This window comes from Salvelinus alpinus, chromosome 34, assembly GCF_045679555.1.
Source record: "Salvelinus alpinus chromosome 34, SLU_Salpinus.1, whole genome shotgun sequence".
NCBI classification, from domain to species: domain Eukaryota; kingdom Metazoa; phylum Chordata; class Actinopteri; order Salmoniformes; family Salmonidae; genus Salvelinus; species Salvelinus alpinus.
In genome coordinates this window covers 16,734,600-16,757,410 of record NC_092119.1, presented here as the reverse complement: position 1 = coordinate 16,757,410, position 22,811 = coordinate 16,734,600, and the positions used below count along the sequence as shown (strand labels likewise).

Here is a 22,811-nt window from a genome sequence, read left to right as displayed (position 1 = left end):
TTACTCACCCTCAACTGGTAGATTGTTGTAACGTTTCCTAAACTCAGTTTATGCACATTACAACTACTATGGTTTGTATTGTTTTCATTTATGGGAATTTGCATTCAGTTGTTTCATTATAGCTAATGTCGCATTCATGTGCTACTCGGAACTAGGAAACTCGAACCTTTTCGACTCGCTACAGGTTGAACGCGGCACGTGTATAACTACAACCAGTTAACAAGTAGAACATTTCAGAGTTTCCTAGTTCCGACTAACACGTGAACGTGGCTTTAATATCAAATTCAATTCAAAGGGCTTTATTGACATGGGAAACATGTTCACATTGCCAAACCAACTGAAATAGATAATAAACATCCCCCTTTCCCATTGTCTTTTTTGCCTCAGTGGATCGACTAAATTGTTCTGCCCAAGTTCCAAAAAGCATTTGCAATTGGCATGTATTTGGCTAAAGTACAGTTATGCCCTAAAGTTTAGGCATAGGTGACGCACTAACATCAGATAAAAAAATAATGAAAGAAAAACCTAATGTAGCCTATTGATATGAATTGATATTGATATGAACAAAAAAATGATACATTTAGGTATTTTTAATGCATTGTTTCCTCTTTATTCAAACCTCATCACACACACAAACACTTTATGGGCCACAGTACCACTTTCTGGTGGTAAACATAAAGCAGAAACTGATTCTTTCAAGACGTTGCAAAACGTTGCGGTCTTGAATGGAACATTTCATTTGCGTGCCAAAAGCGGCAAGGGAAGATGCAATAAACACACATTTACATTTAAGTCATTTAGCAGACGCTCTTATCCAGAGCGACTAAATTGCTAAACTAGAAAATAAAATACCACACATTGTGTGTTTTTCTGTGACATTAGAGACCTGTCAATGTGAGCAGTATATTTTACAGTTGTTTAGAAAACTGCTGAGAAGGGCGGTTTCAGAGGTAACTAGGTAAACGGAAGTAGAAACGGCAGACAAGTTGACCTAAACATGGCGCCTTTGCTGGATCACAAAATTGGCGACGCTATGTTATCTTCTTTACCTTGGCGATCAAAATCGAATCTCTTGACATGTTCACTCATTTTGCTTATTTACCTGACGTCGCATCCAGCCTTGGCCAAACCGAGCAGCCTCAAAGAGATCACTGACGGAAACTGGGAAGACATCTTGGCAGGGGAATGGATGATTGAATTGTAAGTCCATCTAGCTAGGTAGCAAGCATGATAAGCTAACTGCTTAGTTAAACTGGCAATACATACAGCTAACGTTACTTTGCAGTAGGTCGTTTTCTAGTCTTGAATCGGCACTTGTTGATTACCACGCCACGCGGAGAGGGCACACCTAGCTAGATAGTTTATCTTAGATAGATAGCTTACTAACGTTACATCGTTTCATAGGCTTGCAGCTAACAATCTAAAATCCATGCTTTCAGATTCATCTCAAATGATGTGACAGACCGTGGCATGGTGGAGCTGGAAAGATAGAGCTAGGCTGCTGGACTACTGAGTGTTTTTGTTAGGTAGCTAACGTTAGTTGTATGGTGTAGTTAAGACATGTTGACCTGTCACTCATAACATGTTGACACCTGCTGCCGTTGAATCTTGGATAGCCGTGTCAGATATGTCTGTTGTTGAAAAACGGTATCTAATGTTAATGTTATTGTCATGCCAATGTTTGGCCCCACCTCACTCGTCCCCGGCAGTTTTGCTCCGTGGTGTCCGGCGTGCCAACAGCTCCAGCCGGTGTGGAATGAGTTTGCCGACTGGGGTGAGGACATGGGCGTCAACATAGCGAAGGTGGACGTTACTGAACAGCCTGGTACGTTATGTATATCTCCCTGGCTTCCTGACTGCCTATCAATAATTTCCCTTCACGTTTCACGAAGTTTCCCATGGTACAGATCATCCTAGCTTCTCCAATCCAAATCTTAACCTTTAGTGGGTAAAATGCTAAACAGACCAAAGATCACTGTCTCTTGGGCCAGCTGCACCCTACTGCTTTCAGAGGAATGAGGAGGGGAGAGGTCCACTATGTTTTGTAGTTGAGACAATGCATCTAATCTGATCCAGCTATAGTCCACTATTACCATTGATATAATTTGTTAGGTCTATCTCATGTTTTTGTAGGCCCTTTGTAATATCAGTCAAGAACAAGATGGTGTTGGACTCATTCAGAGAGATATTTAGTCATATTCACTAATATTCTGCTCTCTCCTCCTGCCCCCACCACCCACGCCTTAGGTTTGAGCGGGCGATTCATCATCACTTCACTTCCGACCGTCTACCAGTAAGTGCCTCAAGCAATGTCTCACATCCTGTTCCTCTCACAGACGCAGGCCAACAAAACTCAACCACCACCCATCATCCTATTTAGACTAATCAGGAAATGTGAAAATCTTACAACCACATTTTAACCAATAACCCTCACTGGAATGTGAGATGCTGTTATATACTTTAGCTTCAGACTTTGTCGGGAAGAGGAAGTGTCTTTCTAACATGTTCTTTTTGTTGTTGTAGCTACTGTTATGATTCTAGACCCAGTTTACACACTAGCCTTATATGTTGCTATAAAATGTTGTCTGTCAATGGTAGAAGAACTGTAAATATATGACCTTACTATAAGGTACTTACTATGTGGCACAATGGGCAAATAATCTGACTGTTTCTTTATTGTGCTTAATGCCACAATATTGGCTTTAATTGTGGTAGATCTCTATGATGACACTGTGTGTGTGTGTGTGTGTGTGTGTGTGTGTGTGTGTGTGTGTGTGTGTGTGTGTGTGTGTGTGTGTGTGTGTGTGTGTCAGCTGTAAGGATGGTTTGTTCAGGAGGTACCAGGGGGCTCGCACCAAAGATGACTTGCTAAGCTTTATTGATGAGAAGAAGTGGCAGGGCATTGAGCCTGTGTCTTCCTGGTTTGGACCATCTTCCTTCATGTGAGTGGATTCATGATTGATTGATTGAGTGATTGATGTGAGTCTCCTCTCATTACGGGGCCTTAATGTGTGAAACTGGAGGGGGAAAAATACTGAAATGTAATGCATGAAAAGGTCCTTTTTGAAGGAAGGACGTTTATTTACTTTTCTATCTAAAAGGATTGTTGAGAAATAAGGGGGGGGGGGCCGCTCGCGGGTCTGCGTTCCCACATCCATACCCACACATGCAGTCAGAGCCCCCCCCCCCCCCTCCCTCCCTCCTGACATTTTGCTGACATGGGCTTTAAGGGCAAAACTGCTGACGCACAACCATATTTTGAAATTGCACCTTGTGTATTCTACTATTCTAACTCTTAACAGTAAGTTGAGACCTATATATATATATATATAGAAATGTTATATAGTTAACTATAGAAGATAACCAACAATGCAGTTTTAAGAAAATGGAGTTAAGAAAATATTTACTAAATAAAGTTTTAAAAAGTAACACAATAAATAAACTATAATGCAGCTATATACAGGGGGTACCGGTACCGAATCAATGTGCGGAGGTACAGGTTAGAGGTAATTTGTACATGTAGGTAGGGGTAAAGTGACTGCATAGATAATAAACAGAGTAGCAGCAGAGTAAAAACAAAGGGGGGGGTCAATGCAATAGTCTGGTTGGCGACTTGATTAGTTGTTCAGCAGTCTTATGGTTTGGGGGTAGAAGCTGTTAAGGAGTCTTTTAGACCTAGACTTGGCGCTCCGGTACTTTCCGTGCGGTAGCAGAGATGGTGACCTGAGTCTTTTGCAATTTTTTGGGCCTTCCTCTGACACAGCCTAGTATATAGGTCCTGGATGGCAGGATGCTTGTTCCCAGTGATGTACTGGGCTGTACGCACTACCCTCTGTAGCGCCTTACAGTCGGATGCCGAGCAGTTGCCATACCAGGTGGTGATGCAACCGGTCAGGATGCTCTCAATGGTGCAGATGTAGAACTTTTTGAGGATCTGGGGCCGATGACGTATCTTTTCAGTCTCCTGAGGGGGGAAAATGCGTTGTCGTACCCTCTTCACAACTTTCTTGGTGTGTTTGGACCATGATAGTTTGACACTTTAATCAGGTTAGCTGGTAATTCTTAAATTATCTAAATTAAAATGTCTAAAAGGTATTTCTCCCTTTTCTCCCCCTGAAGGATGAACACAATGTCCGCTCTCTTCAAGCTGTCAATGTTCATTAGGGTGAGTGCTGCTTTTGCCTTCACTCTGTGAGCTGTCAGACGCCACACACCCACACAACACCACACCCACACCACACCCACACCAACACCAACACCACACCACACCAACACTATGGCTGCATCCCAAATGGCTCCCTATGTAGTGCACCACCTTTGACCTTTGACCAGGGCCCGGTTTCCCGATAGCGATGGAATTTAGGCGTACAGAGTGTTTTTTAACGATGCATCTTTCCTACAACGCCAAAGATGTAACATGTTTCCCAGAACACCATGCAGAGAGAACGTTCCATAAGTGTGTCGTTGAGGCATGTGTTGATACTGATAGAATGGAAAGAAAGGCAGTGCTGCTCTCAGATCAGGTTTCTCCATTCAAATCTCACCTTAACCTTTGCCCTCAGAACAGCCTCAATTCGTCGGGACATGGACTCTACAAGGTGTCGAAAGCGTTCCACAGGGATGCTGGCCCATGTTGACTCCAATGCTTCCCACGGTTGTGTCAAGTTGGCTGGATGTCCTTTGGGTGGTGGACCATTCTTGATACACACAGGAAACTGTTGAGTGTGAAAAAAAACAGCAGCTTTGCAGTTCTTGACACAAACCGGTGCGTCTGGCATCTACTACCACACCCTGATCAAAGGCACCTGCTGCCACACCCCGTTCAACGGTACCTACTACCACACCCTGATCAAAGACACCTACCACCACACCCCGATCAAAGGCACCTGCTGCCACACCCCGTTCAACGGTACCTACTACCATACCCTGTTCAAAGGCACTTACATATTTTGTCTTGCCCATTCACCCTCTGAATGGCACACACACACAATCCATGTCTCCATTGTCTCGAGGCTTAAAAATCCATCTTTAACCTGTCTCCTCCCCTTCATCTACACTGATTTGAAGTGGATTTAACAGGTGACATCAATAAGGGGATCATACCTTTCACCTGGTCAGTCTGTCACAGGAAAAAGGGGTTCTTAATGTTTTGTACACTCAGTGTATATAGCCTATATTGTAGTTACACTATTTATCTCTTAATGCAGTCATCTCAGTCTTCATTTGAAGCATATTTTATCCTTCGCCTGTTTGCAAAGACATTGCCAAGTTGTAACTGACAGTTGACTTCTCGTTGTTCTGTCCCCTCCAGCATTGCCATAACTACCTGATAGAGCATTTGGGGATTCCAGTGTGGGGCTCATATGTCATCTTTGGACTGGCCACTCTCTTCTCTGGCCTCGTCCTGGGACTGGTACGTTAGTCATACTCCTTGATATTCAATCCCTATGTGATGTGTCTTTGTTTGATTTTAATTGAGCTAGGATTTGATTTATCTTACACTTTTGATTTTAATGTACTTTTTAATGTAAGGTGTCCTGAAAGGCGTCTGGTCATATAAAGTGTTGTTATTATTTAGTATTATGTGCGTGCCCTCAGATAGTGGACCACCAAGACACATGTAAACAATGGAGCAAATGCATCCCATTTTATATTTGTTGGGAAAATGACAGGCTGTGGAAGTTATTGGAGGCAAACAAAGAGAGATGTTAATATCTTCCAGTAACATCAACTCTGCTCTCCTCACCAATCGAGACAACTTCTCTTGTGCCTTCTCTTCCAGATACTGGTGTTCATTGCAGATTTTGTCTTCCCATCACGACGATTTAACTCCCCAAACTACTACCAGAGTGAGTACGAGATGACAGAGAATCCATGCAAATGTAACTCTGTGTTATGTGCTGAACTCTTGGAGCGGATATAGTAGTAGAGGATTATGGTAGTCTTTTATCGTTTGTCTTTACAGAGAACAGACTTTTTTGTATTCTTAAGTTGTGGACAGTTCTGTTTTTAGTGTAGGAGCAGTGGCATGGAGGGTGCAGTATGTAATATAATGACTTTGTTATTGTCCTGTACTGTTATTCATATAGTCTTTATTGTCCTGTTATTCATATAGTCTTTATCCTGTTATTCTTATTGGCCTGTTATTCATATAGTCTTTATTGTCCCATTCCAGAGAAACAGACGATGGAACAAGCCAGGCTGATTCAGCAGCTGGAGGAGGAGCAGGAGGCGGACGGAGAAGAGGATGATGAGGACGATGAAGATGGAGAACAGGAAGATGTCTGGAGGAGGAGGAGAGCATCTCCCGAGGGGCGTCCAGAGGAGGTGCTGCGAAAGAGGGTGGTGGGCAACCGTGAGGACCAGGATGAGGACTCCTAGAGGCCTGGAGGGGAATTGAAGATGCCCCTTCAAACAGCGAGGAAGGGGAGGGGGCCTGGTTTGGGGCCTAAGCTTGTTTTTATAAAGTGCCTCAGAATAGGAGTACTGATCTAGGATTTTTTGATCATGATAACTAAGATGACATGGACAGGTGGAACTGATCCTAGATCAGTACTCCTACTCTGAGGTGCTCTATGAATACCGGACCTGGTCCTGAGCAGCAGTAGTTTACAGCAGACGGCTTACAGAGCCCTAGCAACGCGCTGGCAAGGCCTCAGCGACGCCTTGCTTCTTCTCCCTTCAGCTTCACCGGGAGTGCCCCGTATTCTGACCGCTCTGCTCTCACCACCAGCACCCTCCCCTGGATTGGAGGTGCTACTGCAGACTCCCAACACCATTATCATGTTCTTTAGGCATCAAATGAAGGAAACAGACGGGAACAGGAAGGGTTTATCCATGTCCAATATGAAATGCTCCTTTTTCATTTTCCGTTGGTAAACTAAAAAAAATTGTTGTCCCTAATGAACACAAAGCTGTTCATCCTATTTCTTTTGAAACTGATCGATTGGGTGGTTGAGGTTTCAAGGAAAATTCCACCCAAAAATATTTTGTTTTTTGTTTTATTAGTCCATTGTTGACATAGTCCCAAAAGATATGTAACTTTCAAAATACAGAAATCATCCCCGTGTGATGCATTTAGCCTCATATGAGGCTACTTCTTTGCATCATATGATACAAACTGCGTCATGCGGGGATGATTTCTGTATTTTGAAAGTTGCAAATCTTGAAAACTTGAGTGCTGACAAGCAAAACATTTTGTGACTATGTCAACAATGGACTAATGAAACAAATACCAAAGGATTGTGTTTGGGTTGAGTTTACCTGAAGGTATGGAGTGCACTGGAACAGGATAATTTTACCGCTTTGTGTGTTTTGCATTTTTTGTTTTTTTTATTGTATTCTACATTAATCCCTGTTTTAACAAATTATATACAGCTTTTGAGCATTATTTCATTGTACACTGTGTGTCCAAAACATTAGGAACACCTTCCTAATATAGAGTTTCACCCCCTTTTGACCTCAGAACAGCCTCAATTCGTTGAGGCATGGACTCTTCAAGGCGTTGAAAGCGTTCCACAGGGATGCTGGCCCATGTTGACTCCAATGCTTCCTACAGTTGTGTCAAGTTGGCTGGATGTCCTTTGGGTTGTGGACCATTCTTGATACACAGGAAACTGTTGAGTGTGAAAAACCCAGCAGCGGTGCAGTTCTTGACACAAACCGGTGCGCCAGCGGCCTGGCACCTACTACCATACCCCTTTCGAAGACACTTAAATCTTTTGTCTTGCCCATTCACCCTCTGAATGGCACACATACACAATCCATGTCTCAATTGTCTCGAGGCTTAAACATCCTTCTTTAACCTGTCTTCGTCCCTTCATCTACACTGAATGAAGTGGATTTAATAAGTGACATGGTCAGTCTGTCATGGAAAGAGCAGGTGTTCTTAATGTTTTGTCCACTCAGTGTATATCTTCCATCTGATGTATATTTCTGTTTCTCCTTTTCCACTTTATTATTATTTTTTACCTCAAAGCCTATTGTTTGTTTTCATCCAAGTCTTCCTTGACAGACCTTGTATCCGCCCACCATTGAACTTCATAATGCTTTAGTGAACGCAGTGCAGTTTGCATGCTTTTCTACAGGCAACTAAGATCAAATCTCTTCGGGGTCCTTCATATGTTTCTGTTTGGTCGACACCAAGATGTTGTACAGTTGTTGCTTTCATCTCTGGTGGAAGGGAACTGCTATTTGCTACCTGCCTGGTTTTGATGAAGTCTCACTCCACTTTATACAAATATCGTGGTGCTTACTAAACCTCCCTGGAGGTGGATATTGGTCAGTATGGATCATTAAGGATTTAACTGTTTTGGAGTGGCGAAGACGCCCCTTGTTTTGCTAGAACAGGGCTGCACAGGGGTGCGTTCACAACCCCAGCATGATACGAAGATATTGTGGTGTTAAAATGTTTAATAACCTTGTTTTGTTGATCTCTGCTGTAAGGCCCCTTTGTAAAGCTGGCAGCATGACAACATGAGATTTGTATCTTATGTTGTGTTCATCTCTGTGTGAGAAGTTCTTCCATATAAATCAGAAAATAGTTTATTAATGTGCTGTCAGTCGTCAGACACAATGCATGCCGTCTTTACAATTATTATGGGGGTTCTTCAATATCCTGGTCACAAATGGCACTCTATCCCCTATATAGTTAACTACTGTTGACCAAGACCCATATAGGTCTGGTCAAAAGTAGTGCATTATATAGGGAACAGGGAGCCATTTGGGATGTGTGAGAGGTGATGTTATTTTAACCCTACTTCTGCTCCTTAGTCTTCTGGCTCCTGCTTTACTCTGTGTGAGAGAGTGGGGGGAGGGGGGTAGAGAGAGTGGGGGGAGGGGGGTAGAGAGAGTGGGGGGAGGGGGGTAGAGAGAGTGGGGGGAGGGGGGTGGAGAGAGAAGGGGGATGGGGGTAGAGGTGTGTGTGTGAGAGAGAGAGTGTTTTTTGAAGTTTAACTGAAATTTCCTGGATGCCGATTTTAAGCCTAATCCTGGATTTAAATGCTATTTCAATGTACATTCTTCAGGACTATGCTTAATTGGTGTCCAGGAAACTGTCCCCTAAGAGTTTGAACTCAAGGTCGTTAACCTATTTTCATGGTTTGAAAAGAGGCTAAAGTAAATCCCCAGGGCAGTCGATGCAGAATACCAATGGTCAAAGCCAGGGCCCGTAAAGCGTCTGAGTAGGAGTGCTGATCTGAGATCAGTTTTACCTTTTGAATCATATGAATAAGATGGGGCAACTGATCCTAGATCAGCACTCCTACTCTGAGACGCTTTATGGATATAGTTTGGTCTTGTTCTTTCAGAAGAACAGGACGTCAAACAAGAATGACTTTGTGACTGTACTGTGCATCGTTCATAAAATAGTGTTGTGCGTATAGGACATGTAGTTTTACATTTTCTGAGTGGGCAGTAGAAGTGGCATTGTAACCGGGACGAGTATTTTACTGACATTTCATTATCTGTCAAAACTGACAGATGCTCACAAAAACCTGTTTATGTATTTCAGCTTTGTATAACAGACCGGTTTAGGCCTATGACCTATGACCTGTGTTGACGTTCCACATTTTTAGCAATGACTTTTCTTTTGACTTCTCTTTTTTTTAAATGCTATTATTTCTTTCCTACAAGCTATTTCCTCATGTTGTGACAAGGGTACCACATCAAAATACGCTCACCTGGACATTTAACATGGATTCATTTGGTTTGAAATCTAACTGTGGCTTCTAGCTTTCCTCGCTTCAGCTGCAGGGCTTATCCTAAATGGCTCCTTATAGAGTGCAGGTCAATAGTAGTGCATTTATATAGGGAATAGGGTGCCGTTTGAGTCGTAGAGAGATGCACGTAGGACACTGAGACAACTATGTTCTTACCTGTGTCCAACGAGCGCTCTTTCAATAAAGAATCAACTCATGTTTGAATCGATCTGTACTTAGCACTCTGTGTGACTGCAATGTCCATTTTTTTATTATGTGACTCACAGTGAGTTAAATACTGTGAGGTTTTACAATAACTTCTAGAAATTGCGTATTGATGAACTCAATCAAATGTATTCTATAATGCCCTTTTTACATCATAATTTGTCACAAAGTGCTTTACAGATACACAGCTGAAAACCCCAAAGAGCAAGCAATGCAGAGGCAGAAGCACGGTGGCTGGGAAAAACTCCCTAGAAAATGCAGGAACCTAGGAAGAAATCTAGAGAGGAACCAGGCTCTGAGAGGTGGCCAGTCCTCTTCTAGCTGTGCCGGGTGGAGATTATAAGAGTATGTGGCCGTTAAGGCCAGATAATTCTTCAAGATGTTCAAACATTCATAGATGACCAGCAGGGTCAGATAATAGTACCAGTGGTTATAGAGGGTGCAACAGGTCAGGAGTAAAAGTCAGTTGGCTTTTTGTAGCTGAGCATTCAGAGGTCGAGACAGCAGGTGAGAGAGCGAAATAGAGACAGAGGGAGTTGAAATAGCAGGTCCGGGACAAGGTCAGGGTTCCATAGCTGCAGGCAGAGCAGCCATACAACCAGGTGGAATGGGGTACAGCCAGGAGTCATCAGGTCAGGTAGTCTTGAGGCATGGTCCTAGGGCTCAGGTCCTCCGCGAGGGGAGAGAGAGCGAGACCACTCTTCTAGATGTATGTACCTTTAGAGTTGTACAATGACAGACCCCAAGCTTTTAATTCCTGTATTCATGACAGGGTTTGAGCCCGAGTTGGCCTACAGTACAGCTTAGTGTTATAGCAGTTTTGTAATACTACTAATGTCCAATAGGTGGCAATGTTTTCCACTGTCTTGAAACAATTGCATTTGTGCTACTATAGTAGCTATTTATCCTGCATACTTTTCAGTAATGCCGAAAACCCTACTGTAAATGTTCAGTGCATACTGGTACTTGCTAGGTCAATGTGTTAGTAGCTTTAATAAAAATGGGAATTGGAAACAGGAAATTGCAATCCTACTCATGTTGATTTTTACTAGATTTTGTTGTTGTTGGGGGGTGGGGTTATTACAATGTTTATTCTGCTGAGCCATTTACTTTGTGTTGGTTTTCTTATCTTTTCTTATTTCTTATTATTGTTGCATTGTTCAGAAGGAACCTGCAAGTTAACATTTCGTTGGATGATGTATACCATGCGTATCCTATACATACGGCTAATAAAACTTGAAGCTTGCTGTGCTCTCTGGCCTCTGGGGGATACCTTTTAGTACGTCCCAAATGGCACCCTATTCCCTATATAGTGCACTACCCTTAAATGTAGTACACTATATAGGGAATCATTTGTTATAGTCACTGACTAGAGCTGAGGGAGGGTGCAGAGAGAGTACTTAGGGACTGGAGCTGGTGAAGGTGCAGAGAGAGGACTCAGGGACTGGAGCTGGTGAAGGTGCAGAGAGAGGACTCAGACTGGAGCTGGTGAAGGTCCAGAGAGAGGACTCAGACTGGAGCTGGTGAAGGTGCAGAGAGAGGACTCAGACTGGAGCTGGTGAAGGTGCAGAGAGAGGACTCAGACTGGAGCTGGTGAAGGTGCAGAGAGAGGACTCAGACTGGAGCTGGTAAAGGTGCAGAGAGAGGACTCAGACTGGAGCTGGTGAAGGTGCAGAGAGAGGACTCAGACTGGAGCTGGTAAAGGTGCAGAGAGAGTACTTAGGGACTGGAGCTGGTGAAGGTGCAGAGAGAGGACTCAGACTGGAGCTGGTAAAGGTGCAGAGAGAGGACTCAGACTGGAGCTGGTAAAGGTGCAGAGAGAGGACTCAGACTGGAGCTGGTGAAGGTGCAGAGAGAGGACTCAGACTGGAGCTGGTGAAGGTGCAGAGAGAGGACTCAGACTGGAGCTGGTAAAGGTGCAGAGAGAGGACTCAGACTGGAGCTGGTGAAGGTGCAGAGAGAGGACTCAGACTGGAGCTGGTGAAGGTGCAGAGAGAGGACTCAGACTGGAGCTGGTGAAGGTGCAGAGAGAGGACTCAGACTGGAGCTGGTGAAGGTGCAGAGAGAGGACTCAGACTGGAGCTGGTGAAGGTGCAGAGAGAGGACTCAGACTGGAGCTGGTGAAGGTGCAGAGAGAGGACTCAGACTGGAGCTGGTGAAGGTGCAGAGAGAGGACTCAAGAGTATAATGGAAAAAGTGTGTTAAAAGATGCTTAAAATTATTAAAAGTACCAAAAAATTATTCTGATTGTTGAATTGTATTGAATTGTGTTTGGGAAACAAAGATAGACAAGGTTTTATGTTATCATGTGTGTATAGCGCGTATGTTATGTGTGTGTATAGTGTGTATGTTGTGTGTATAGGGCGTATGTTACCATGTGTGTGTATGTTATGTGTGGGTACAGTGTGTATGTTATCATGTGTGTGTACAGTGTGTATGTTATCATGAGTGTACCAAGAGACCACTTATTTCGGACCAGTAATGTTTTCAAATTTGTAATGTTTACATAAATTCTCATTATTTACAGGATCACACAACATCCTGAAATATACGGTATGTAGATGTCTTTGTTAGAAAGAATATCATATTTCCCTTGATGGAGTGATGCTGAATGTACAACATGGCTCAACGTACCCCACTCTCCCCTACTACCCAACATCCATGGGAGAACTCTGGAAGTCCAGTCCTTTTGACTTCTATACAGCACAGCACACATGTATTTAAGTTGGTTGTGGGGAAGAGAGGCCTGTTTGACTTGAAACCCCTGGGCCAGAGACCAGAAGGGGGGTAAGTTGTGGGGAAGAGAGGCCTGTTTGACTTGAAGCCCCTGGGCCAGAGACCAGAGGGGGGGTAAGTTGTGGGGAAGAGAGGCCTGTTTGACTTGAAGCCCCTGGGCCAGAGACCAGAGGGGGGGTAAGTTGTGGGGAAGAGAGGCCTGTTTGACTTGAAGCCACTGGGCCAGAGACCAGACGGGGGGTAAGTTGTGGGGAAGAGAGGCCTGTTTGACTTGAAGCCCCTGGGCCAGAGACCAGAGGGGGGGTAAGTTGTGGGGAAGAGAGGCCTGTTTGACTTGAAGCCCCTGGGCCAGAGACCAGACGGGGTTGTTTGCCTCAAACTGAAAAACAACCTTGTGTTATATGATCCTGCCTCTCTCACTGGCTGACTCAACCACAGAGAGGTTGTGTGTGTGCCCTTCTGCCTCCTGTGTGATTAATGAGGAGGGACACTCAGGAAACAAGCACCAGGGGTGACCTAACACAACACTGCAGCTCAGTACTACACATCTATTGTGACACTACACTATGTTATACTACACTATATTATATTACACTATATTATACTGTACTGCACTATACCACACTACACTATATTATACTACACTATACTACAGTCATGGCCAAAAGTTTTGAGAATGACACAAATATACATTTTCACAAAGTTTGGTGCTAGATATTTTTGTCAGATATTTGTTATTTATTTATTTATTTTACCCCAATTTCATGGTATCCAATTGGTAGTAGTTACAGTCTAGTCTCATCGCTGCAACTCCCGTGCGGACTCGGGGAGGCGAAGGTCAAGAGCCATGCGTCCTCCGAAACACAACCCAACCAAGCCGCACTGCCCATCCAACCCAGAAGCCAGCTGCACCAATGTGTCGGAGGAAACACAGTCCAACTGGCGACCGTGTCAGCGTGCACTGCACCCGGCCCACCACAGGAGTCGCTAGTGCGCAATGAGACAAGGATATCCCTGCCGGCCAAACCCTCCCTAACGACGCTGGGCCAATTGTGCGCCACCCCATGGGCCTCCCGGTCACGGCCGGCTGTGACAGAGCCTGGACTCCAACCCAGAATCTAAACTATACTACATAATATTATACTACACTACACTATATTATATTATACAACACTATACTATATTATACTACACTAAACTATATTATACTACGCTATACTATATTATTCTACACTATACTATACTACACTACTCACCATTATACTACACTACACTATATTATACTACATTATATTATACTACACTACACTATATAATACTACATTATATTATACTACACTATATTATGCTACATTATATTATACTACACTACACTATATTATACTACACTACACTATATTATACTACATTATATTATACTACACTACACTATATTTTACTACATTATATTGTAGTACACCGTATTATACTACACTATACCATATATACTGTACTACCAAGTTTTTAAAACCATGTCTATCTTTATTTCCCAAACACAATTCAACACAATCATAATCCTTTTTTGTATTTTAATCATTTTAAGCATCTTTTAACACAGGCTAATTAACACCTAACAAATTACTTTGTACTTTTTAAAAACGCTTTTAACATAGGCCAGGCCCCATGGCCATCGGCTCAACTTACCCAAGGCAAACATTTTGACTATATTAGCCCAAACAGCTACAAGGATGCACTTTCATGCTAGGTTTATGACCTCATATTAAAGCTTTTAGAGACCCCAACTGATGTATAGAACAATCTTAAAAATATCTACTTTGGTTTAGATACAAGCATCATGAAACCTTTAATACAATACATTAATTACAGTTACTACAGTTAAAAAACTGTTTTTTGGACCTAACTTGCCTACCACTAATTCCATGTGGTTTCTTCCTAAGTTGTATTCTGAAACGCAGCCCTGAAACAGCCCATGTAATATATCCAACCATTGAGCAGAAGATGGGAAAAGCAGGACCTCTAAAATCACTGTTTTCTTTAATGGTCTGGTGCTCTCACCAACACCACCACTGGGGTGGAAACAGTGACTCGGGTTAGGGTGCTCCCCTCCCATTCCTACCCATGCAGGGTGGTTTCACAGATGTCCTCCTCCCCACCCATGTAAAGGGAAGTGCTTCCCGAGTAGAATGACAGCTCATCCGGCAACAAGAGGAGCGAGTCTCAATACACCTTCTACCCCTCCCCCTTGGCCTAACACTCATCCAGCAGCATGGTCATTCTGTACTGTGACACTGTGCTTTCAGGGGGCTTCCGTAGAGGGAGGTGGAAAACAATACCCTGAGCATGTGGTACAGCCAATAGTAGCTATGGTCCCCCATTAACGCTGTCCTCACTCTCTCCTGCTACACTTACCCTGTTTAAGGAGCTGGATGACATCAGTACATAGGGAGTATTTTCTGCCTCTTACGCCTGCCCTGTGTGTGTGTGTGTGTGTGTGTGTGTGTGTGTGTGTGTGTGTGTGTGTGTGTGTGTGTGTGTGTGTGTGTGTGTGTGTGTGTGTGTGTGTGTGTGTGTGTGTGTGTGTGTGTGTGTTTGCGAGGTGCAAGGGGTGTAGGAGACAGACAAGGCATCACTTGTTTTGTTAAGTCTGGACTGGTGTTTGCCTTCAGGGGATAGTGTTTTCGGGCTTATGCCTTTTGTATACAGTAACATTTCTCAATAAGCATGACTGTCTGTGAGTAATTGTGTGTTTGTGGTATGAATTTGTGAAACTCCGTTGTTTCATGAATACATGTTGTTGAGAAATGGACTCTGCTAACAGGTCTCCTCTCTCTATAAGTGCAGGCTGTTAAACCCCAGATAGTATTTTTAGGGAGAAAATCATGCCCTTGTTTCTGTCTCCATCCATGCGTCTGTCTCTCTGTGTATATGTACACTGGACTAAAATAGCAGTATGGGCTCCTGTGAGAATAAACACAGGGGTTGCATCCGAGATGGCACCCTACGCCCTTTATAGTGCACTACTTTTGACCAGAGCCATGGTCAAAAGTAGTGCACTATATAGGGAATAGGGTGCCATCTGAGACGCAGATAGGGAAATGTAACTGCTGGGCTTCACACAGGTCTAATAGACAACTGGAGGTGGGAAACACGGGGAAAGAAACTCTATAATGACAGAACTTCCTATGAAGATGTCTCAGCTCTTTGAGTGACGCCATAGTAAAGCCTACCCTTGTTTGTTTGTTTTTGTTTTTTACTCAGGGGAGGTTGTGGACGCAGTGCGCCACTACCACTAATTATGCAGTCGAGATTCCTACGTTTGTGAAATTTGCAGGGGTCATCAATGGCCGAGCCTTGGCCTGGGGGAACCTCTTTCGTGATCGAGGTACCCTGCTAGGTAAGTCGTAACTTGGGGATTTGAGGTGGGTTGTGGTGACCAGGATGTAAAGGGATAGTTGTTTCTGGTTGGAATGCGGTTTATGTTTATTCAGACCCAGAGATAATGATGTTCGGAGGTTTTCGCCAAACAGCTGGGGTGGCGTCCCAAATGCCACCATATTCCCTTGATAGTGCACTACGTTTGACCAAGGCCCATATAGGGAATAGGGTGCCATTTGGGAAGCACCCTCAGTGAGATGTGGCATCAAAGTGTACCTACGTGTACATATTACCTCAATTACCTCGACTAACTGGTGCCCCCACACATTGACTCTGTACCGGTAACCCCTGTATATAGCCTCGCTAATGTTATTTTATTGTTGCTCCTTAATTATTAGTCATTTTTCTTATTTGTACATTTTTGTCAAAATTCTTTTTTTTTAACTTTAGTTTATTTTAGTAAATACTTATTTTTTTTCTTAACTGCATTGTTGGTTAAGGGCTCGTAAGTAAACATTTCACGGTAAGGTCTACACCTGTTGTATTCGTCACACGTGACAATAAAATGTGATTTGATTTGAGTGCTCCCTGTAACCGATAGTGACAGGTTGTTATGCCCTTTAGGACTGTCCTGTGCACAGTGGCACCTCCCAAATAGCACCCTACTCCCTACCTTTGACCTGCACTGTATAAGGAGTAGGCTACTATTTAAGGACACAGTAACTTTGAATTCACCTCAGTCTGCAGAGGTAAAGCTATTACTGTATTGAACGGCATGTGAGAGCAACGAGCGAATAGATCATGTAAGATGACAGGCAGGCAGAACAAACTTGATACGTCAAATCAGTGTGTATGCAGAATAGAGAGATACATTTGACTTATTTAACCTTTATTTTATCATGGAGTCCTACTGAGGTCAATATCTATTTTACAGATGAGCCCTGAATTACATAAATTACATAAAAACACACATCAAAATCATAACAAAAACCAGACACAGTCATCAGTTATAAGTTCCTCAATCAGCTTCCTGAATTGCCCTAGACCAGTGGTTCCCAAACTTTTTATAGCCCCTTACCCGTTCAAACATTCAACCTCCAGCTGCGTACCCCCTTTAGCACCAGGGTCAGTGTTGTTTTTTGTCATCATTGTTAGTCTGCCACACACACACTATACATTACATTTATTAAACATAAGAATGAGTGTGAGTTTTTGTCACAATCCGGCTCGTGGGAAGTGACAAAGGGCTCTTATAGGACCAGGGCACAAATAATATTAGAATAATAATTAATAATTTAGCTCTTTATTTAACCATCTTACATGTAAAACCTTATTTGTTAATCGAAAATTGTGAATAACTCACCACAGATTCTCGGCCCTCACTAGCATGAAAACTAAATACAGGCACAGACTGTGTGTGGAAAACGATTTAAGACTGCACTCTCCAATACAACCCAACATTGCAGAGTTATGTGCATCCTTTCAAGCACACCCTTCTCATTAACCTACTCTCACATAGGTACGTGGTTGCAAAGGGCATCAGTGTGTTAACAGGGCGATTTGCCAAGGCAGGATACTCTGAGCGCAGCCCAATCCAGAAATCTGGCAGTGGCTTCTGATTAAATTACATTTTCACAGAACCGCTTGTTGCAATTTCAATGAGGCTCTCTTGTTCAGATATCAGTAAGTGGACTGGAGGCAGGGCATGAAAGGGATAAGGAATCCAGTTGTTTGTCTCATCCGTTTCGGGAAAGTACCAGCGTAATTGCGCACCCAACTTACTCAGGTGCTTCGCTGTATCACATTTGACATTGTCTGTAAGCTTGAGTTCATTTGCACAAAAAAAAATCATACAATGATGGAAAGACCTGTGTGTTGTCCTTGTTAATGCAGACAGAGAAGAGCTCCAACTTCTTAATCATAGCCTCAATTTTGTCCCACACGTTGAATATAGTTGCGGAGAGTCCCTGTAATCCTAGATTCAGATCATTCAGGCGAGAAAAAACATCACCCAGATAGGCCAGTCGTGTGAGAAACTCATCATCATACCAGCGGTCAGACAAGTGAAAATTATGGTCAGTAAAGAAAACTTTAAGCTCGTCTCTCAATTCAAAAAAACGTGTAAATTCTTTGCCCCTTGATAACCAGCGCACGCTGTAAAAGCGCTACAAGGTCGCTGCCCATATCATTGCATAGTGCATTAAATACACAAGAGTTCAGGGGCTTTGCTTTAACAAAGTTAAACATTTTCACTGTAGTGTCCAAAACATCTTTCAAGCTGTCAGGCATTCTCTTGGCAGCAAGAGCCTCTCGGTGGATGCTGCAGTGTACCCAAGTGGCGTCGGGAGCAACTGCTTGCACGCGCATTACCACTCCACTATGTCTCCCTGTCATGGCTTTTGCGCCGTCAGTACAGATACCAACACATCTTGACCACCAAAGTCCATTTGATGTCACAAAGCTGTCCAGTAGTGTAAACATATCCTCTCCTGTTGTCCTGGTTTCCAGTGGTTTTCAGAAGAGGATGTCTTCCTTAATTGACCCCCCATAAACGTAACGGACATATACCAGGAGCTGTGCCAGGCCCGCCACGTCTGTTGACTCATCCAGCTGTAACACATATAATTCACTGGATTGTATGCGAAGCAGTAATTGTTTCATAACATCTCCTGCCATGTCACTGATGTGTCGTGAAACAGTGTTGTTTGATGAAGGCATTGTCTGTATAGTTTTTTTTGCCTTTTCCCCCAGAATTGTCCCAGCCATATCTGTGGCAGCAGGAAGAATTAAGTCCTCCACAATAGTATGGGGCTTGCCTGTCCTAGCCACTCGGTAGCTCACCATATAAGATGCTTCTCAACTCTTTTTATTAATGGTATCTGTTGCTTTTATACCTACCTTACTACTCGAAAGTCGTCTTAATTCTCGCACCAAAAACTCCCGTGGCTTATTTTTCAAATTGGCATGTTTTGTTTCTAAATGTCTGCGCAAGAGTGAAGGTTTCATCGAGTTGTGAGATAGTACTTTTGCACATATAACACACTGTGGCTGAGGAAAGGCACTACTCCCAATATAAGTGAACCTCAAATCAATGTAGTTCTCATCATATTTGTGCCTCTCCGATGGTCCAACGTCCCTGTCTGTGGTTCGGTGCTTTCCCAGGTAAGGGGGCAGTAGCTCTTCGGCTGCATCAGATTCACAACTGTTAGTTTCCATGCTAGCTGGGCTAACAACAAATGTAGAATTACTGATGCTAGCATTGGATGTGCTCGTGGAAGCAGAACAACTTGTGTCGTCAACAGGTGCAGGTGTAGTACTGCTGGTAGTAGCAGTACTACCAGTAGGGCTGGTATGTGTCTCTATGGACGCGGGCCTTACTTTTTTTAACCATTTATCAATTTTCGAACAAACGGAATGAGCAGCAGCTACGTTTGTCTACATACGTGGAATTTCCACGAGAGTAACGGTTAATGTGATTGGATGTTAATTATTTGACTAGGCTACCTGTATTTGACATTGTGTTATTATTTCGCTGAACACTAGATGGTTTAATTTTATTTTTGGGCAGTGAAACGAGGCTACTCAGACGAGAAAAAAACCTCACCCAAATGTATAGCCCTGTTGGAAAAAAAATTGAAAATATGAAGAGACATACCCCCGACGGCATTGCGCGTACCCCTGAGGGAATACCTGCCCTAGAGGCACCAGAACATCACATTTAAGAACATTTTGAAGATTGTTCCACAAATACAGTGCAAAAAAAAGATTTTCCCCACCTGGGAACAGACTGGTGGAATTTCCAGAGTTAGCCATTTCTGAGACCGGGGGTGGTAACTCATATGTCTAGGTTAGTAATGATGATTTGTTTTGTAACAGGGCTTTATAAAAGAAAACATAGCAGTGAATCAACCTACATGACATCAAAGAGGGCCAACCAATATTCTTGAATTGAATAATTGAATTGTTATAGTATAATATAATTTGTATTGCTTTGGCAACAGTGGTATGGCACTCCCATTCATGTCGATGAGGGGGAGAAGAGAGGAGGAGGGTGAAGAAGGGAGAGGAGAGGAGTGGAGAGAGGAGAGGAGAGGAGAGAAGAGAAGTGAGGAGGTGATTAGGAGGTGAGTATGAGGTGAGGAGGTGGAGATGAGGTGAGGAGGTGGGGAGGGGGAGGAGGTGGGGAGTGGAGGTGGGGCGGAGGTTAGGAGGAGGAGGTGGGGAGGAGGTGAGGAGGAGAAGAGAGGAGGAGGATGAGATGGGGAGTAGGAGGAGATTATGTGGAGGTGGGGAGGAGGTGAGGAGGAGGAGGTGGTGAGAAAAGGAGGGGAGGAGTGGAGGCGGAGGTGAAGAGGAAGAGAGGAGGAGGTGGGGAGGAGGAGGAGGTGAAGAGGAGGTGAGGAGGAGGAGGAGGTGGGTAGGAGGTGGGGAGGAGGAGGAGGAGGAGAGGAGGAAGAGGTGGGGAGGAGGAGGTGGAGAGGAGGTGAGGAGGAGAAGAGAGGAGGAGGATGAGATGGGGAGTAGGAGGAGATTATGTGGAGGTGGGGAGGAGGTGAGGAGGAGCAGGTGGTGAGAAAAGGAGGGGAGAAGTGGAGGAGGAGGTGAAGAGGAGGAGAGGAGGAGGTGGGGAGGAGGAGGAGGTGAAGAGGAGGTGGGGAGGAGGAGGAGGTGGGGAGGAGGAGGAGGAGGAGGAGAGGAGGAAGAGGAGGTGAGGAGGAGGACGAGGTGGGGAGGAGGAGGAGGTGAGGAAGAGGTGGGGAGGAGGAGGAGAGGAGGAGGATAGGGAGATGAAGAGGGTGAAGAATGGAGAGGAGAGGAGGAGGATAGGAGAGGAGGAGAAGAGAGGAGAGGAGAGGAGTGGAGAGAGGAGAGAAGAGAGGTGAGGAGGTGATGAAGAGGTGGGGAAGTGGAGGTGGGGAGGAGGAGGAGGTGTGGAGGAAAGGAGGAGGAGGAGGAGGGGAGGAGGAGGACGTGAAGAGGAGGTGAGGAGGAGGATGAGATGGGGAGTAGGAGGAGGTTAGGAGGAGGTGGAGAGGAGAAGGAGGTGAAGAGGTGATGAGGAGGTTGTGAAGAGGAGGTGGTTAGGAGGGAGGGGAGGAGGAGGAGAAGAGGAGGAGGAGCAGGAGGTTGGGAGCAGGAGGTGGGGAGGAGGAGGAGGAGGAGGTGAGGAGGAGGAGGAAGATGAGGAAGAGGAGGTGAGGAGGAGGAAGAGGTGGGGAGGAGAAGAGAGGAGAGTATGGAGAGGAGAGGAGGAGAAGAGAGGAGAGGAGAGGGGCGAGGAGGTGATGAGGAGGTGGGGAAGAGGAGGTGGGGAGGAGGAGGAGGTGGGGATGAGGTGAGGAGGTGGGGAGGAAAGGAGGAGGAGGTGAGAATGTGGGGAGGAGGAGGAGGTGAAGAGGAGGTGAGGAGGAGGTTAGGAGGAATAGGAGGAGAGGAGGAGGAGGGGAGGAGGAGGTGGGGAGAAGGAGGTGGGAAAGAGGAGGAGGTGAGAAGGAGGTGGGGAGGAAGTGGAGAGGAGGAGGAGAGGGGGTGGAGGAGGAGATAAAGGGAGGTGGGGAGGAGAGGAGGAAGAGGTGGAAAGGAGGAGAAGAGAATGGGAGGTGGGGAGGACGAGGAGAGGAGGAAGAGGTGGGGAGGAGAGGGAGGTGAGGAGGAGTTGGGGAAGAGGAGGTGAGGAGGAGGAGGAGGAGGAGTTGGGGAGGAGGAGGAGAGGAGGTGGGGAGGTGGGGAGGAGGAGGTGAAGAGGAGGTGATGAGGAGGAGGTGGGGAGGAGGAGGAGATGTGGAGGAGGTGGGGAGCAGGCAGTGGGGAGGAGGATGAAAGGAGGAGGAGGTGAGGAGGAGGAGGTGGGGAGGAGGTGAAGAGGAGGAGGTGAGGTGGATGAGGAGGAGGTTGAGTGGAGGAGATGAGAAGAGGAGGTGGGGAGGACGAGGAGGTGAGGAGAGGAGGTGGGGAGGAGGAGGTGGGAAGGAGGAGGAGAGGAATAGGTGAGGAGGTGGGGAGGTGGAGGAGGTGAGAAGGTGGGGAGGAAGAGGTGAGGAGGAGAAGAAGAGGAGGAGGAGGAGGAAGTTAGGAGGTGAGGAGCAGGAGAGGAGGTGGGTTGGTGGAGGAGGTGGGGAGAAGGAGGAGAAGGTGGGTGGGTGGAGGAGGAGGAGGAGGAGAGAAGGTGGGTGGGTGGGTGGAGGAGTAGGAGGGGAGTAGGAGGTGAGGAGGGGAGTAAGAGGTGAGGAGTAGGAGGAGGAAGTAGGGAGGAGGTGAGGAGGAGGAGGTAGGGAGGAGGAGGTAGTGAGGAGGAGGAGGAGGTGATGAGGTGGGGAGGAGGTTAGGAGGTGGGGAGGAGGAGGTGAGGAGGTGGGGAGGAGGAGGAGGAGGTGATGAGGTGGGGAGAAGGTTAGGAGGTGGGGAGGAGGTGGGGAGGAGGAGGTAGTGAAGAGGTCGGGAGGAGGTGGGGAGGAGGAGGAGGTGAGGAGGAGATGGGGAGGGAGATTTTATGACTCTGCTGATTAGACTGAGATAGAGGAGAAACACATCTGTTAATTCACTGCAGCAATGAACTCATCAGATAGACTGTGCTCATGTATCATATTTTCATTGGTCCATTACTTCTCCTACCCCCTGCCAAGCCCCCCCCCCCCCACACTGCTTCCTCCCTATTCCCTAATTTGGACCAGGACCCATTTTAACCAGAACCTCAGGGAATAGGGTGCTATTTAGGACACAGCATCAGACATTATCCAGACAGATATGAAACTGAACAGCTGATACTTTTGACACGGT

The 22,811-nt window shown here is 45.2% G+C and overlaps 1 protein-coding gene across 1 annotated transcript; it reads left to right on the top strand.

Moving 5' to 3' along the window:
- Positions 1-732: 732 nt before the first annotated feature.
- On the top strand, positions 733-8,547 carry LOC139563800 (thioredoxin-related transmembrane protein 1-like). Its single transcript, XM_071382716.1, has 8 exons — positions 733-1,200; positions 1,710-1,825; positions 2,248-2,293; positions 2,814-2,942; positions 4,120-4,165; positions 5,312-5,413; positions 5,783-5,849; positions 6,176-8,547. Exons 1-8 carry the CDS (start codon positions 998-1,000, stop codon positions 6,379-6,381), a joined length of 915 nt encoding a protein of 304 aa, XP_071238817.1. The 5' UTR covers positions 733-997; the 3' UTR covers positions 6,382-8,547.
- The last annotated feature ends 14,264 nt before the right edge of the window (positions 8,548-22,811 follow it).